The sequence below is a fragment of the Haemaphysalis longicornis genome, unplaced genomic scaffold, assembly GCF_048455015.1.
Source record: "Haemaphysalis longicornis isolate Haplotype H1 unplaced genomic scaffold, Haemaphysalis longicornis Haplotype H1 scaffold_7, whole genome shotgun sequence".
Classification (NCBI taxonomy): domain Eukaryota; kingdom Metazoa; phylum Arthropoda; class Arachnida; order Ixodida; family Ixodidae; genus Haemaphysalis; species Haemaphysalis longicornis.
In genome coordinates this window covers 137,467,169-137,484,338 of record NW_027526422.1, presented here as the reverse complement: position 1 = coordinate 137,484,338, position 17,170 = coordinate 137,467,169, and the positions used below count along the sequence as shown (strand labels likewise).

The window sequence follows — 17,170 nt, the reverse complement described above, 5'->3', positions numbered from 1 at the left end:
CCGTCGGTCGAAGTCGCGCGCCAGTCGCTGCGTCGGCGGGCGTTGCTGGACACGTATGCCATCCTGTTAAAGTCGTTTATGAGCAGTTATTCTCGATTCTTGAACTGCAATTATCAAGTCCCTAGCTTTAGTCAAACAAAAAAAATCACTTGGCGTCTTTGTTCATCTCTAAATGTTGGCGGGTCAATATTGAAATCCCGCGAAATGTATCTAGAGTACGCATGGTCAAATCTGAACAAAATAAGATAGGATAATAAACGAAGACGCACTTCGCACAACTGCTTTACTTGCTACTTGATTTAACCTTCACCTTATGTACCGACTGCACGTTCATGAATTCAAAGTGTAAGCAAAATAAATTTCCGCGCTGCCTTGATACTGAGGTTACCGTCGAATGTCATTTGTAGGTTAAAAGGCAAGGTACTTTGGAACCCTTTCCCTACGCTGTACAAAAAAACCGACAAAACCCTCACCGTAAAAAAAACATGGAGGGTTTGCCAGGGTTCGAACCGCGGACTTTCAAAACAGAAGTCGGGTGTGCTCTGTTTTTGGTCGTATTTGAGAGGTTTGAGCAGTGGTAACACTTGTTTCTTGCGGACAGATCTTGTAGCCGAGGACAATAGTGCTATTGCTACAAGCGATCGATTTGAGTCAAGAAAAGCTATCTTTCCTTCGCAAGCCACGGTAGCAACGAATGGAATGCAATGCGCCGCTACAATTCTGGCGTTGATAACGCTTGCTCGTCACGCATCCCTCTTGAAGACAAGCCACATTATGCTAATACTGCAAGCGATGTAGCCAGAGCTCTATTATTTAACTCACACAAAGCTATCGCATATCCCCGATCTCCCCGATGAAAGCCAAGCAAGCGTACACGAAGGAATAAGCGCTTTAGAACAGAAATAGCGTGCAATTTGTCTCAAGGTATGCGATTACGGCAGGTTAAAAAGAAATTGATTGTTTACTGCTGAAAGGAATGACCCCAAACCACGAGAAGAACAGGAAACCCGAACGCTGCCGCCCGCTTTACGATGCTGTCTTGCGCTGCGTCGACGCCGATATCTGGCGAGCATAGACTTTGGCGTCGCTGACGCGTGAGCTCGCGTCGCCATGCATTTTGTAGCTTAATCTACACTGGCCGAGGTTGAGCAGTTTCGCGTGTGCCGTGAAGGGCCGTTCTGCGCAAGCGGGAGGGACATTGGATTGGATTGTTTTACCTGACTTGGCTTGGATCGGCTAGGATTGGATTGGGATTGGATGGGAATAAAGCGGATTGTGTTGGATTGTGTTGCGTCATAGCCGCGGGCGACGCACTGGCGCCGGCGCGTGCCCAGGGGTGTGCTTCAATTGCGCAGTAGCCAAGTCTGACGCTGCACCGGAGCCGCTTGATAGCTGTTTCGCTTGGGTCGTGAAGAGCCGTGCTGAGCATGCGCGAGAAGCAGTGACTGGACAGGACTGGACTGGAGTGGACTGGACTGGATTAGACTGAATTGGAGTGGACTGGACTGGACTGGATTGGACTGGATTGCTGAACCTTAGCTCACGCTACGTATTTCCTGGCATAGCCGAGCTATGCCACTACTAATTTTTTTGGCGACGCGCGCTGACGCGCGTCCATGCGGGACGGCGTCGGCGCGTGAACACGCCGAAAGTACGCTGCATGTGGTTGGGCCTTAATTGTTCAGTTCAGGAAATCAGCTAGGTGAAGTGACGTACGCCGCTGAACTATGCCCTCGGTGCTGACGGACCAAATTATCTCTAAATAGTTGATTGTGGTTCTGGTAGGTTTTTTTTAGGTGTTCAAGCACCCAGAATATGGCTGCTTCCACTGGGGTATTCCTTTACTCTAAGGGGAGCAATGTCCAGCTGACACTGAAGGCATCCCATCAGACCATGCGGCATTACGTTGCAATTTTTTTCCGAACGCTAAGACTTTAAGAGCACTGTGCGCATGAGAGGTGGTCCTTGTGCGAAACCACCTGATATTTGCTCTTCACTATTAGTGTGCCCTAGACGCATTATCTGTGTGAGCAACTCCTGAGACCCCAGCAAGCGGAGCGTCGAAGATTGGTTCTCCCGTTTAACCTTCTGATTTGCCGCTACCTAAGGAACTGCTACCACTGTCCTTATCCGTCGTTTGTCGATCATTCTGAAGTGTTAAAATTGGGATTGTTAAGGTTAATTTAGGACCAGCTGAAACCTAACATGACGCAAAAATCAGCGGTCAGTGCAGCTTAATCAATGTTGACGGATGTCTGCCCCCTTAGGCCCAGTAGTTCTTCTAAAAATGTTAGCAAGATCAACCGGAGCGGAAACAGTCGGGTCCACTTCCCGTGGCCAAAACAGGGGACTGTCAAGGGTAACCGCAAGGAATTTCACTTGAGCGGATTAAGAGATAACCAGTCTTTCCACTGTTAAGTTGAGACGGGTGGACCACCGCGGGATTGCAAAAAAATAACAAATCCTCACTTCTCCGGTGAGATCATCAGGCCGGCTAAGGACAGATATGTATGCTGTTGCGATGCTGTTACGCAACCCGGCGTCAGCGCTCGGGTGAACCACCAAAAACCTGCTGTCGGTCTTCCCTAACCGACATTCGACGAACCGGCGTGTCCACAATGGCGAAGTGTGTGCTGCTGGACAATAACCCGTTCGGCGACCCAGGGGCCCCTCAAGCGCCAACCGGCCCGCGGCAGTGCTGAAAATAGCATTGCTTGGCTCCCCGCACTACAAGCCTCGGCGGTGTGCCCACGCCTCATTGTCATGCCCTTCTTGTAGCGTGTTTGACGACGCTAAAGACATCTTCAACGACCCACTTGACCAATATTACGAAAGAGGAATGCAAGACGTCCTACCGGTGGTGCAACATCGCCAGGACCAAAGGGGGATCCGACCCACGGCGGCGGATTGCTATTTCGGGGGCAACGTAACGCTCACCTGCGCAAGAGAGGAGCGGGTCTCCCGCGCGTGTGTGTGGTATGTGTGTGCTTGGGCGTGGGGTGCTACTATCAGTGGCATGAATTTTGTGATTGGTGCGTCCTCACGTCAGCTGAGAAAAAGAGTGAAGGGGAACGGACCCAGCGAGCCTATTTATTCTCTCGCCCGCAGGAGCGTACTGCTGGTTCTCTAATACCGAGATGTGAATACTTGTACATAAAGTTTTCTTCTCCTTAAACTTCGTCATCATGACTGCCCCGGCGCTACACCAACCTCGGTTCACTTCGACCACGCTACCCTGGTTCGCAACAGTGGTGGCAGCGGTGGGATTCGCAACAGTGGATCGCAGCTCGGCGAGAGCGGCCAGCGTCAGAACCTTGATGGGGTAAGTGCCTGACGTTCTTCCTCTCGTATTGCCAGACCTTGCTGTAGCCCAGCTTTGGTACGGGAGAAAGGAATCGGAGAGGAGCGTCTCTGGAAGGGTGAGACAGCGGCACCTAGCCAGTCTGATGTGCTAGCTCGGCGCTACACCACCGCGCGACACAAGCGCCGACACTGAAACACTTCGGCGTGTAAGCTTAGTGATTCCCATTTATACTAAGTTAAACTAGTTTATTTCGCAAAAAGTTTGATAATTGCGAGAGAACTGAGGGAACTCTTGTAATCGCTATTTATAAGAACCAGTTGCTCCTTGCGCCTTTAGCAATACCTATTAAACCACAACCGAATTGGTATTCATCAATTTAGAAAACAGAGTCCCATTCTTGGCAAACCGTTCGCAAAAGTAAGCGTTTCTCTAGCGCCAAGATGTCTGTACATGGTCTCTACATTTTGTTTTCCCGCCCCGCAAACCATTGCTTATCCTATGTTTGCCGTACGACCACTTAATTCCATCAGGTCCTGGTTGCCCAAGAGGTGCTGTTCAACAAGTCAATAAAGCCATGCGAAGGAGGCGCGCAATGGACGCGAAGCTGCGCCAAAACAGACCCAAAACAACCGTCGTTAAGCAGACGAGAAAGCCGGCGGAATAGTTCCTGCCGTCGTGCCCACCGGCGCGCAAGGAACGCTGCGTAATACCACACGTTCGACGTGCCATCTACACTGTGCTCCGTGAGGGAAAACCACCCTCCCACTCTTCAGCCACGTTAGAAGTCTCTTGTTCCGCACGCCGCAAAGAAACCGTTGGCTGGCAGAAGTACAAAGCTTTGCGTTAAAATACATATCTATATTACAAAGTAGGATGATGCCATTATATCTTCAGTTACAATTTTTGAGTGAAGTATTCTAAACGTGTACCTGATCGCATTGGTTGTCATTTCGTAAAGCTAATACTGCTCTCTAGAATATTTGCTTTAAGCCACGGTCTGCGTAAGAGTCGCAAAAAACTGAAATACAATACCGCGACTCATTCATATAAAACTCTTCGTCAGCCTACGTCCACACAAATATAACCATGTCAATATTTTCAGGTTGTGAACCTCTTAATCGAAGGGCTTGGTAATAGCTCGCGCATAAAACAAGCCTCACCTTAGGCCCTGTCTTGAGCTCTTCAGCTGGCACGACTTGCAACTTGTAGGAACACCCTGAGGGTCCTCGAACCTGCACCTTAAGGGAGCCATGAAGACAAAATACATGTTGGGTTTATTAGAAAGACTGCTTAGTCCCTATAACATTGATACCAATATCATCGCAATCTTCGAAAAAATAATGGAGATAATAAAGAAAACGTGTGAAGCAGTCGCGCCCTAGCCAAGTTTCGCAACTTGTCTATTACGTCACAGAACCTTGTTTGTGCGATTGGCGGCCGCCTAACTTACCTGTCGCGACGACACATGACTGGACGTCTGTAATGGGGCATCTAGTTCCATTTGGCCGCATCACTTGAATGCTAACGTGCAGCTAACGCACTAAAAAATATGTGTTCTTCTTGGCCCGTATGACGTCATCCTTGCTCATAACACGTCACTGTGGCGCAAAATTTGCAAGTTACAAATATTTCTGGCTTTTTTTTTTCGTTAGAACGACATCGTTTGTAGCTGTAATGGAGCTGAGTGAGATAGTGCATCCTAGTTCTTTCAAATTAATTAAAGTTGTATGTTATCTTCATGGCTCGTTTAAGCGAACACCGAACCCCTATTATACAGTCTAGACTTTTTTTACCGAAACAAAAGGGAATTGTTGATGGAGCAGGGTGACTACACAGTCGAGCTATCTAGAAACGTCTGCAAAGCCATTTATCTTGATTCGGGTTTTGGCCTTTTTTAATCCCCAAAACTCACTGTGGTTAACCCCTTACAGTGGCTACTCAAGGCTGGAACGTGTTGTTGGTTCAGATAAGCGTCATACAACTTGGGAAAAGGTATCGGAAAACGGAGGCATACAGGTTTGAAGGAAGTTCTGAAAGGTAGAACTGTTTGCGGAATATCGCCAACACTATCCGGTGCATTTTAGCATAAAAATATCGTTAGCTTTTTTGGCTTCAGAGACGGCATAGACTGAGTAATGTTTTGTTTGACCAGAAAGGCCACACACAGCTTTAGCCCTTCCTGTTAAACAGGAAGAGATTCTTCGACCCGCCGCGCTGGCTCAGTGGCTAAGGGGTTGTGCTGCTGAGCACGAGGTGGGGGGTTCGATTCCCGCCCGTGGCGGCCGCTTTTCTGATGGAGGCGGAAAGCGAAAACGCCGGTGTGTAATAGATTTCGGGGCACGTTAAAGATCCTCAGGTAGTCAAAATTAATCCGGAGCCCTCCACTACGGCGCGCCTCATCGCCTGCGTTTCGTCTGCGCGTTAACCCTACAATCAATCAATGAGGAAGAGATTCTTAAAAAATTCTCGTTAGGTAATTAAAATTTTCCTTCGTGCCTCTTTTGTGTAACTTGCATTTTCATCACACAAAGACCTCTTCACAAGGGTAATTCGCAAAGCCTTCCGACGGTGACCAATAAAATACTTTTACAAAGTATGACGTGGATGAACAGTTAATTCCTTACTAGGTACTGGAACTGTCGTGCTTGATACTCATTTCGCCACACTGCAACCACTGTTTGTAGTAAGTGCTCTCCCCTCCATTATAAGAAACAAAGTTTCACCTTCAAAAAAACATTTACTTGAACTAGCAGACTGAGGCAGTGCCTGTGACTTATACATAGTGTGCAACAAGGCGTCTTCTATAGACGTCTTCTATGTAACCCCTTCTATAGAATGCAGCCTGTTTTGTAATCTAAAGATGCTTAAGCTGGGTAATTCCTAAACAAATGTATTGAGCAGCGGTTGACACGTACGTACATGTAATATTGCCTCTAATACCAAAGCGCTGGTGAAATGAAGTAAGAAAAAAAAAGAAAAAAAGTAGAAATAACGCGGCAGAAACCGGGAGAAGCTTCACGTGGCATTTTTGTTTCATGTTACAGCGATTCAAGAAGATATCTGACGTACTTATCAGATGCAATATTAGTTTTCTGCGTATTCTACTATCGGAGAGTATCTAATGTGTTGTTACTTGAAGCAGTTTAAAAATGTTTCACAGTGAACTGGAGCCACCTATGACTGATATCGGTTGTCGGGATTGTAGCGGGGAATCTTCACTATTTAAAGAAGAAACGATACAATTCGAGATTATTTTAAGTGAACCCTTTCAAAAAATTAAAATGCGAGAACACAATATGTAGGCGTGTCGGACACAGAATTGCTTCAATCATTCATAACGAAAAAGTGCATCATCTTTATGACAACATGAAAAAGCCGAGGGCTGTTATGAAGAACGCTTTCAGGAGTTGGAGATGCCTTTCTTGTGGCGGTGATATTGAAGTTGCACAATGGAAAGGTACCTCCTATTCTGTAGACAAGACTAGAGTACAATGCGCAGTATTATTCTCGCACGAGGTAAAAGGGTAATACTCAAGTTTATTTTGTGGATCGTACCATGATATCATTGAGCCTTATTCGTCTAAAGCGACCTAAACGATTCCAATTAACATCTATTTAATGTATAGAATTATGCATAAAATCAAGTTGACTTTAAAGAACTTGTTCGTCAAAAAAAACCATTGTTGAAAATAACAATACAACTGCTTGGACTCAAGCCCAGGCTGTTAGAGTCAAAACTGAAGACTCTACGTCTTCATTACGGAAACCGACAAGTGGAACCCTTTAAGCAGTAGTACCATATAAAACATCATCCCTTGGTCTGGTCCATAGGATAAAGCTGAACCATATTATGTGGTCTGGTCCACAGTATAGACAGTGAGAAATAGAAACTCCAACTTGAAACCAAGTAGTGTTAGGCTATTCTTTCGTTCGTGCTCCTATGTCTATTACCTGCTCGGCACAACCAAGAACGGCGCTGGTGTGGGTATGGCTACAAGGAAACGCGATTAAAATTTTCACAGAGCACGTGTAAACTTATTTGTTGAGTTAATTAGAGACCTTAGAAAAAAAGGACGCTTACCTGAGGCATAACCATTGGCAGCCTTAGTTCACTAGCTTCAATCGTCTCGTTCTCAGGGTTGAATGTGCTGTTGGGGCCTGCAGGGGGATATTATACAACTAATCAAATACCGTGGGTCTTTTTCCAAAGGGAACAGTAAACTTGGCAATAGCCCTTGCGTGTCTATACAAGATAATCTACCTATAGCACTGTTGTATAGCTCATAGAAAAGTTGCGTGCAGTATAGGTATTCGCTTTGAGAAGCTTTCCAGACATGCATCGAACGACATCAGTATAATCAGCAGTATTCGGCGCTATTTTCATACATTGGTTTAATTGCTATGGGCACCAAATTTGCGTTGTGCTTTAATATTTTGCAGTTACTGGTAAATAGACTAAGCGCAGGTTCTCCAATAAAATAAAGATTAAAAGCACTGCAAGATGCCTTATCTAAGTGCTTAGCAGAACACTTGCTAGGCAGAACATATGCTCTATTTTAGAACGTTCTACCCATGAAAAACGTTGTGATCGTAACATCCTCAATCACTCTGCCAGCTTGCGCTCCGGCACTTTGTTTCCATGCTTATGGTTCAACTCAAACCTAAACTTCATCATCCAGAAACTTCAGCAAGAGTTGCACAATCACGTTTTATACTCTGTACTTCAATGTAGGCTGCAGCGAACGATTTCTGGAACCACTAGTCCGCGGACTATTTCTTCTAGAAGCATCAGCCCACGGAGTTTTTTAGCGAGAACAAAAATAGTCGCTGTAACATGGCTACCTAGAACTACATGCACAGAAAACATGAAAAATATTTCGCATATAGCTTGCGCCGCTTAATCACAAAGTTCATTCCCGAAAGAGAAGAAGCAAAAACGTAATAACACTCTGAAAACAATTGTTTATAGAACTGCTAACTCTGCTTTGGCGTAACTTCTTTTGATAGAAGAAACGCTCTTTTAAAAATCCCACGTACCAGTAAGAACCCTTTCGGCGATGAACTGTCCGCAATTAAGACAGCGTTTCATCCGTATGCCGCAATCGTCGCAGTACAAGCAATGCCCGCATGGTTTGAAAGACGTGTTGGCATTCGCTTCAAGGCAGACTTTGCATTTTTCGATGTCTGCATTCCTGCAAAAGTTACAAGTCAGATTTTCAACATGCCACAAGCAAAGCATCAGTTGAATAGGGTACAGTCCCTTTTATGTGTCCACCGTTAACAGACACGTATAGCTTGTATCAAAGAGACAATTATATATAGCATAATATTTAAGGGTTTTTAAGGGTAATCTGAGAATTCAGTATATTCTTCAAAGCAAGCATACAAGTTTCATCATGCTTTCGAGTCAGACACTAGAGCCAACGAGACAATATTATTTTGTAATGGCGCGCAGACCAACGTCATCAGAGTTAATAACGGCGTTAGCAATTTTAAAAGAAAATAAATGCTAAGTACTCAAAAAACGCAGCGGTGCTCTTCAGGTAGAATATTAAAGACAATGTCACACAAGCGAGAAAAAAAGGCCTCTGGTCACACAAGTACGAAAACAAGATCACGAATAAAAAATGCAATTTTTATTTAATGAATACTGTGCTTCATACCGGTATGAACAACAGCGATTTTAAATACATTAAATCAAGCTTCAACCAGTTGCGTTACGTAGCATACAAGTGGCTGACAAACCACTTGCACGCCAAGCTCATATTGCCGCAGTGACATATATCTGTTATTGCCGGACAGCTCTTATAGAGAGCCTGCAACACTCTTTGAGCGCCCCAAGTAAACCTGCGCGACCTTTAGACTACACTGCCAGGCATACCTGAGCCAAATATTACACGAGCATGAAGCGGGGAGCACGCTAAACGCTTTGAAAGAAGGGGAATTACGAATCGGGCTCTCTTCAAATTTCCTCATTATGCGCCCCCTTGCATGGCCTAACTGACGCCATTGAGGCCATGGCTGTCCTATTGGCTGTCACTAGTCAACTTCGCGGTCTATTTCTCGCATTTCCTGCGACAACCCGCCGTCATCGGCGCTGTGTGCTAAGTTCTTCTATGCCTGAACCTGTACGCACAGTTTTGGCGTTTTTGGTGTGTTTTGAGTCCACGTGGAGTAAACGGGAGTAAACGGGATCACTCGACACCAAACGTGTATTGCTTCAAAAACGCCCTACCAGCCTGAGCGCGTGCTTGCAAGCAGGCAGCCATGCCTGCTTTTTTGTGGCAGCGGAGGTCCGTTAATAGACCCCTCTACGTTCCGGAGAAAAGGACTGCGAATATCGAAGGCCGCAGAAGAGAACGGCGCGAGCCGCCCCCACCTCCGGGGAGAACGCGCAGCTTGCGTCGCTTTGTCAGCGGTCGAGTCGAGAGAGTGAGGGAGAACAATTATGCGCGATTTATCATCGCTAGTTGTTTTGGTGATGGTGAACGCATTTTCATAATTCTTGCGGGAGGAGAGTGCTGGGACAATAGATTTTACCTCAAAATACATTTGAAGGTGTCAATGATAAACGCTGCAGAATACCTTTAAAGCGTTGCAGGGTCCATTTAACCTACAACAACACCTGATTGCACAATAGTAGTGCTGCATCTAGTCACGCTTTGTCGCACTACTTTGCTGCGATTTCAAGGTAAACACACTACTAGCCCCATTCTGAGTGTTTTTTTGTGAGAAAAACAGCAAATCTTTTGAACGTTTATTACCTCTTTTGCAAGAAACAGTACTTAGAGACAAGAAGGAAGTTCATTGAATAATCAAAGAAACAAGTATAAACTACCAGGCTTGTATTTTGCTCTATGGTTCCTGTAAGACGGTGTAACCTGACCGTCTTTATTGTTTACTCGCGAGGGTGTTGTCCACAGAGCGGATGCCTGGTTGCCCTGTGACGTAGAACAAAGCAAATATTCACGTGTGACAGTTGAGGTGTCCCACACAAAGGGATTTTAAACCGTCGTACAGCTGCTTCTGGGTTCAATGTTGTCAGGCATCACACTTGGGCCCTTGAAAATGGTAAGATATGCTATATTTATTGGCTGGGAATTATTGGCGGCGGCCGTGAGACTTCCTGACGCCAAGCGCGAAACCAAAATGGGTTTTCGTCTTATATTCTTTCCTCTGATGATGATAGCAGCGTCAATAGTACCAGAAGGGAAACAAAAGCTGAATGTTAGCTGTTCTATAAGCCTTGGGTGCGCTGCGTTCAAAGCGTAGAGAGTTATGTCTGTATGGTGGGGCATGCGCTGGCAAGAATAAAAATGCAACATTTATTTACGTACGAAACATAAACACAGGATTCCAGAGTAGGAGTGGAGCACATTTCACAGGGCTCACTACGCAAGATACCCGTGGCTAAACAATTAGCATTACGCGTTCTTTCCTGATGTCATACAGCGTGGCATGTGATGGTGGCGGCACGTTAAAGAAGGTGCTCGCGAAACCAGGTGACTCTGACCCTGCGTTTGCCTGGCATACGGCACGGAGGTAATATCGCCTTATAGGTGCTTGTTACGGCACTCGACGACAGCAGGTGTGCATTTCGCGGAAAACTCTGCGGTTTGGGAAACTGAGGATTAGAGTGTCGATGGCCTGAATGCCAGAACAATTTAGGACAAAATCTGAAGAAAGCAACTTGGAGAGAGGCAAAACAGGATATAGCAGTAAAAAAGGCCGAGAAGAATCGCCACCGAAAGCCACAACGTATTTTGCTTCAAAGCACATAAGCAGACTAACAAAACCCGAAGGATTTTTTTCGTTTGAACAGAAGAAAGCATAACCAAAGATTTTGCCCTTATAAAAACAAAACGCAGGTTCCGCTTCTCCTAGAAACGTTACCTAAATGGTAGAACTAAAGTACAGTTTTGCGCTTGAAGTGCTATACTGCATAGATAGTTAGCGAAAAATAAATACCAGCATGCCTTTGGTGGCGCTCAGTGAGAATACCAGTTTCCCTATCAATAAGAAACAATATGGAGCTCATAATCTTACAGATGACTTATAACCATGGCATTGACTTAAGAGCTCTCCGGGGTCACCTTGTTTGCTAAGTTTTTTTGCGCTGCTGATGCACCGGCCCTTGCTTTAAGTGTGTCTTATATCTCTCATACAAACAAATCACCGAAACAAAAACTACGACTTTTTCTTCTATGCACAAAGCAGTGCTCTGGCTGTCTCCAACATGTGAAGAATCGTGTATGTACACTCACGGCGTAGCCTACACGCAGAACATGGTAGGATATTTTCTGGCTGCGTTAGGGTTGGCGATGTCAAAGTTGTCATTAGTGGTTTCAGCGTCGTCCACGTGCCACGCGTTTCTTCTGTGTTTTGCTCAAGAAACTGGCTAACGGGCACAGCTTGAGCTGAAATCTAGAAGCCTCGAGTTTTTTTTGTATTTTGTTTTTGTTGTGTTTGGCGCCCCTTTCCAAGCACGAGGCAGTTTTCAGCAGGCGCCTCGCCAATGTGCCGAGAGTAAGAAAAAGAAACCCGGCTAGTTGGAGCATGCTATGCTTACGGAATAATTAGTAGAGAAGAAAATACCCGCTAAGTCGTCTTGATATGATTCTTCGACAGTTTATCGTATCAGTGTTTTATTTTTACTGAATATGCGCAGAAGTTCAGTTAGCTTGTATTGTTGAATATTTATAAATTGAGCGACGTCGTCAGTAGTGTCTGTCTATACCATATCTTGCATAAAACGAAACAAGTAATACTTTGCGAGGCATAACAATTAGGGGTAAAAACGCCATACTTACCGCCTCTCAACATGAAAGAACCCAAGCAGCTCTAGGGCAGGCTGTTTTAGACTTGAGGCGAGTTCTAACGGAGCCGTGCCTTGTTTGTTACGGTGACGGATGTCAGCTCCGCTTCGAGCAAGGAAACACGGCAACCGAAGTCTGTCGTTGACGCCAGTTGGATCGTACTGCAGAAGTTTTTTCTCAACCTGAAAATAAACGTCATAAGGTGATATCTAGAGAAATAAAGAATTATATTTTTTTAATGGCACTAATCCACGAATAAAAGAAATGCATCACAATTCGCACAGCTGTCCACACAGGCGAATAATACGAGAATAGGTATCTATGAAATCTATTCCGCACACCACCTCTATTACCGATTGCAGCTTTCCGATCCGTGCACAATGAATGGCCTTCAGTGAGATTCTACTGAATTACAAACGCACGTACTAATTCGCGTCTAGACTCGACAGAAAATGATCGGCCTCTCTGTTTCCGTACCTCTTTTAAAATTAAACCTCAGCACCAGCCAGTTAAATTGTCATAGCTTAGTGGGCCTCATGCCGTCTTGACACGTGGTGTGCGACCCACCAAAGTATGCGCCCCTATTCTCCTAGCACCTCTTTGCCCTGTGTATAGCAGGTGATATCTCCTCATCTATATCAGAGATCTTCGATGTAGGCAGTTGCGAAACTTCGCCTCAAAAAACGGCTCGCACCTGGACCCCCACTTGCTTTGGATTGTGCGTACTGTGGCGCCACTGCGCTCTCTGCATGCACTATCTAAAAAACATGCTAATTATTCAAACTGACAATTTAAGGTTAAATTTGGTTTTAAAGTGCATTATTCTTTATTTCTGTGCTTTCTTAAGTTATCAATTGCTATCTTAACTCCGATTTGTAGGTTGTGATTGTTTCCGCGTCCCCGCATCTGCCTCGACCAATTGGCGCTTGTGCTGGAACTCCGGCACAACATAGGTCCGAACTGAAGTAATAAATTGGCAGTTATCGTTTGGCCTACAGCTCATTGCATGCCAAAAATAATCTAGTAGCCGATCAAGCGGCTCTAAATAATCATTTTCAGCTTGCATAAAGCCGTCGAAACGACTTATTTTTTTTTGCCGCCAGAAGACCGAAGAGGACTCGCAGCAGGCGACGGTTTGCAAGCGACGGTTGAACTCATGGTCGCATTTCTTTGTACTACTTATGCTTCGTATATATATAAAACACTTGCATAGTTGTGCACATTGGCTCCTTTGGCATAACAAATGTACGTAAGCACCCAAATATCTTTTTCGCCCAGGTTGCCGAGAGGCGAAGCAAGTTGTGTAGTTCATTTTGTCACCAAAATATGGCGCCACTGTAAAACAAGATCCAAAGCAGTGGACCAATCGCAGGGCCACTTTTTGATGCATGGGGCCTATGGGGACTTTCGCAACTCCTATATCAAGTAACTCTGATCTATATGAAAATATTTTTGTACTTCAAATACAAGAACGGCAGAAGCATAAAAAATGTACACAGAGTCGTCTTGCTGCGGACCCTGTTCTGCAAGTTGCGGCAAACACCGATAGAAACCAGGTTCTCAAGTAAGGCTTGTGTTTGGTCTACTTGGCTATACATCGTTTGATCAAACAGAGTAATGACGCGGACGACAGAACAGAAAAAAGGCAGTACAAGCGCTGTCTCAATCTGTGAGGTTCTCAGTATACGCGCAGTTTATCGCAAGTTAGACTGAGGTGCCGTAAATTCCAACAAAAGAAAAACTATGTATTCAGCTAATAAAGACACGAAGCACGGCGTAGGAAAAGTCGGTGACCTTCCTTGGTGTGAAGCTAAAAGTTCAAACGAAAAAAACAAGAAAAGTAGATAATACATGAGGAATATAAGCGACACAAACATCGAACTTTCGACTGATATGTCCAGTGATAACCAAGTGATCTAGTGCAGGGGATATACAACGACCGTATCATGTTGAAAGTTTTCTACTTTGAAGTCTCTTTTATGATGGTTTGGGGCGGAGACGAAGGCAGCTGATTATGCAAAAGTGTGGGGTACTTTTTATTTTCTCTATCAGCAACAGCCGTATAATACCGATGCTATTCCGCAACCTGTGCCACACAACTTTCTGAACAAAAGTCGTTATGCGAATGCAAGTTACCATAATTATGTTACACAGCTGAGGCGAATAAAGTCTTCACAGTAGCTAAAGTTGCAAAACGTCGAACGTGTTTTGTGATGTTTCGGAGGTGAGATTGAAACAAGACTGTGTGTTTTGCTGCGTTTTGTTTTGAAATATATACAAAGCCTAAATTTCAGACGAAAAATACAAACATACTTCAGTTATAACATTTCAGTAGTGACATCTTCTTTGCTTTCACTTTTCATGCTAAGATCTAAAGAGAACACCTGTGTGAATCGATGAGGTGGGCCCCGTATTCTGCCTCCGAAAATTTTCAAAAGTGCGGCATAGTTATTCCCTTTTATTACATTCGTATGTTTGAAAAGCTGCCCCGACATGTATGACACAACAAAACCGAATATCACGCGAGGCCATACTGGGAGCGGCAACCACAGTGTTAGCACACCGTGGTTCGCAAAAGGGGCTCTCTCACCTGCAAACAATACGGCGTCCTGATTAAGAATTCTGCACACAGCTAACCAGCGAGTAAAAGGAAGAACTCCTGGAATCAGTGTTTACGACCTATAGAGCACCTGCTTAGCGCAGTGGAAGGAACAGCAGTAAACGGGGGTGCTAAGATTCACTGATTCTAAAGAGGCCACCTCGGTCAATTGAACACAGCTAAGCGTAACAAATAAACCATGAGAAGTGGAAACAGCTTTACAGTGTAGAGAGAGCGAAGAGACCAACACCCGTGTTATCTGATGGAACACCTCCTGGTTCTCGTCTTTCTTTATTGCGTGCTCACGCGCATACCCAGCTGCCCGCCTCTTCGCCCTCTTCTCTAGTTGAGCGGCGAGGTGCATGGCGCTTCCCGCCACTGCTTTCCCGCGGGAAATTCAACATCTTCCCTGGGCCGCGGAATCGTCGTCCGCCTCCAAGGGGTATAACCGCTGAGCAGCCCACTGTAATTGTTGGCCGTTTGGGTAGGTGACTGTAAAGTATCTGTCGATGCCGTCCCTACCAGTAAACGCCTGAACCACTCTGCCGAGCTTTCATTGCAGCGCCGGCACGTTGTCGTTCTCGAAAATCACCAAGCCGCCTTCACGTAGTCGGGATGATGATGAAGGCGGGCAGGTATGAGCGGAGCGTAGAAGCAAATATTTTTCTTTCCAACGCTTCCATATTCGGCGCAGAAGCTCATCTCTGTAGTTTACCCTTCGTCGCAAGTCATGCGCGGCGCAGCTAGGCAAACAGTCGGCAGATCGTGGTGGTGGTCCCACAGTGCGCTTGCCGGTTAAAAAGTGCGATAGCGTCAGTGCAACTGCATCATCGCAAACCTCGCACAGTTGGGTTAGAGGGTGGCAGTTGACAATCGGTTCCACCACGGCCAGTACAGTGATCACCTCTTCGTAACTCAGGCTGTTTCGTCCAAGGCAGCGCTTCAACGCATCCTTGACTGTCCGGATGATGCACTGTCAGAAGCCAACCCACCACGGAGTTCGTTTAGCAATGAATTTCCAGTTGATGTGGTGAGCACTTGTGTGGTCCTGGACGGTGTCCGTGAGCAGCGAGCGCAACTGTTTCCAACAGCTGTGGAACTTCTCGGCGCTATCAGAATAGACTGTAGACGGAATTCCTTGTCTGGACGTAAAAAACGAAAGGAGAGGATGAATGCTTGTGCCGCTATGTCTGAAGTTATTTTGATATGAACCGCTGGCGTCACTGCACAGGAGAAAACAGCAATATACAGCTTCACATACTGTTTCGTAGAGCTGTAGTGAAGGGGTCCGCAGAAGACTACTCCCACGACACCGAATGGTGACGTCCCTGCTATGCGGTCTTTCGGTGATTGTGCCACCGGCACAGACGACGGAACTAAACATCGACGGTGACACGGTAAGCACGACTGAAGATCCAAAACCTTGACCGAAGGTCCAGAAGCGTAACTTGAAGTCCTGCGTGCAGAAAACGGACATGTGTCGCGTAAACACGTGGTCACTTGGGGAGATGATTGGATGCTTAACTTCCTCTGACCGATCAAGTACCTGTAAGCGGCCTCCAACTCTAAGCAAGCCATCCAGGCCAACATCTGGCCGTAGAGTCAGAACGCTGGAGCATAATGGCAACGGCTGGCCAGCTTGACGTGCGGCAATCTCGGATGGGAAGGCATTTTCTGAACCAGATAGAGCCAATACCACTCCGTCTGATCTAGTTCAAGTGTCGTCAGTGGCCCAGAGAAGGTTGGTTGCATTAGGGTAGCGTCGCAAACAAACCCTAAAATTCAGGCGCTTACTCTGAGGAGTCTTGAGCCGCAGTTCTTGATGTCCAGCAGTGGTGTGGGTGGACGTGCAGGTTCTGCAGGATTGCGGTTGGGCACACGGACGCAAGTTCGCTGGCCAGCTCACTCACTGTTATTGCAGCGCAAGAGGTGAAAGGCCCGTGGCGTTCTGGTTCCGCCAACAACAGAGGTCCAGTCCACCACGTTGGGTTTCGTCATAGAACTACTGCGGCTACTTCGTGCGTCAAAAGGTCCGCCGTGTTGTCTGCACTCGAACAGTGCCGTCAGGTGAAACCTTGAGTCAACTGCTGGATTTCACGAACACGGTTCCTCACAAAAGTCTCCTACCGGTTTTCGTCGCCAGAAACCCAATGCAATGGTATGGTTGAGTCAGTCTGAAAATAGGAGACACAGGATGAGAACTCTGGCATGTTACGAATGTAGTGCCATAAACTCGCCGCTAGAAGCCCGGCGAAAGTTCTAAACGCGGTAGAGAAACGGTCTTCAGTGGTGCCGTACTACGGGGTGACGTATGAACACTGTGACGGCCTATGCATAAGGTCTGGCGTCAGCGATCAAATGTATCATCGCACTATCATGACCTTTTGATGCCAGTAGCAAGCAACGTGGAATGCGCAGGGCAGATAGGACAGGGCGCTCTGATACCCATTC

The 17,170-nt window shown here is 46.0% G+C and overlaps 1 protein-coding gene across 6 annotated transcripts in view; it reads right to left on the bottom strand.

Moving 5' to 3' along the window:
- LOC144147054 (uncharacterized) overlaps nucleotides 1–17,170 on the bottom strand; it is a 148,167-nt gene that overhangs the window by 8,495 nt on the left and 122,502 nt on the right. For 5 of the 6 annotated variants that reach the window (XM_077679083.1, XM_077679082.1, XM_077679084.1 and 2 more), the window contains 4 exons: nucleotides 12,115–12,302; nucleotides 8,342–8,496; nucleotides 7,386–7,462; nucleotides 4,465–4,542 (listed from right to left, as the gene is read on the bottom strand). In XM_077679083.1, coding sequence (XP_077535209.1) covers nucleotides 4,465–4,542; nucleotides 7,386–7,462; nucleotides 8,342–8,496; nucleotides 12,115–12,302 — 498 coding nt within the window. The remainder of the gene's footprint in view (nucleotides 1–4,464; nucleotides 4,543–7,385; nucleotides 7,463–8,341; nucleotides 8,497–12,114; nucleotides 12,303–17,170) is intronic. The other variant, XM_077679081.1, reaches the window with a different exon arrangement.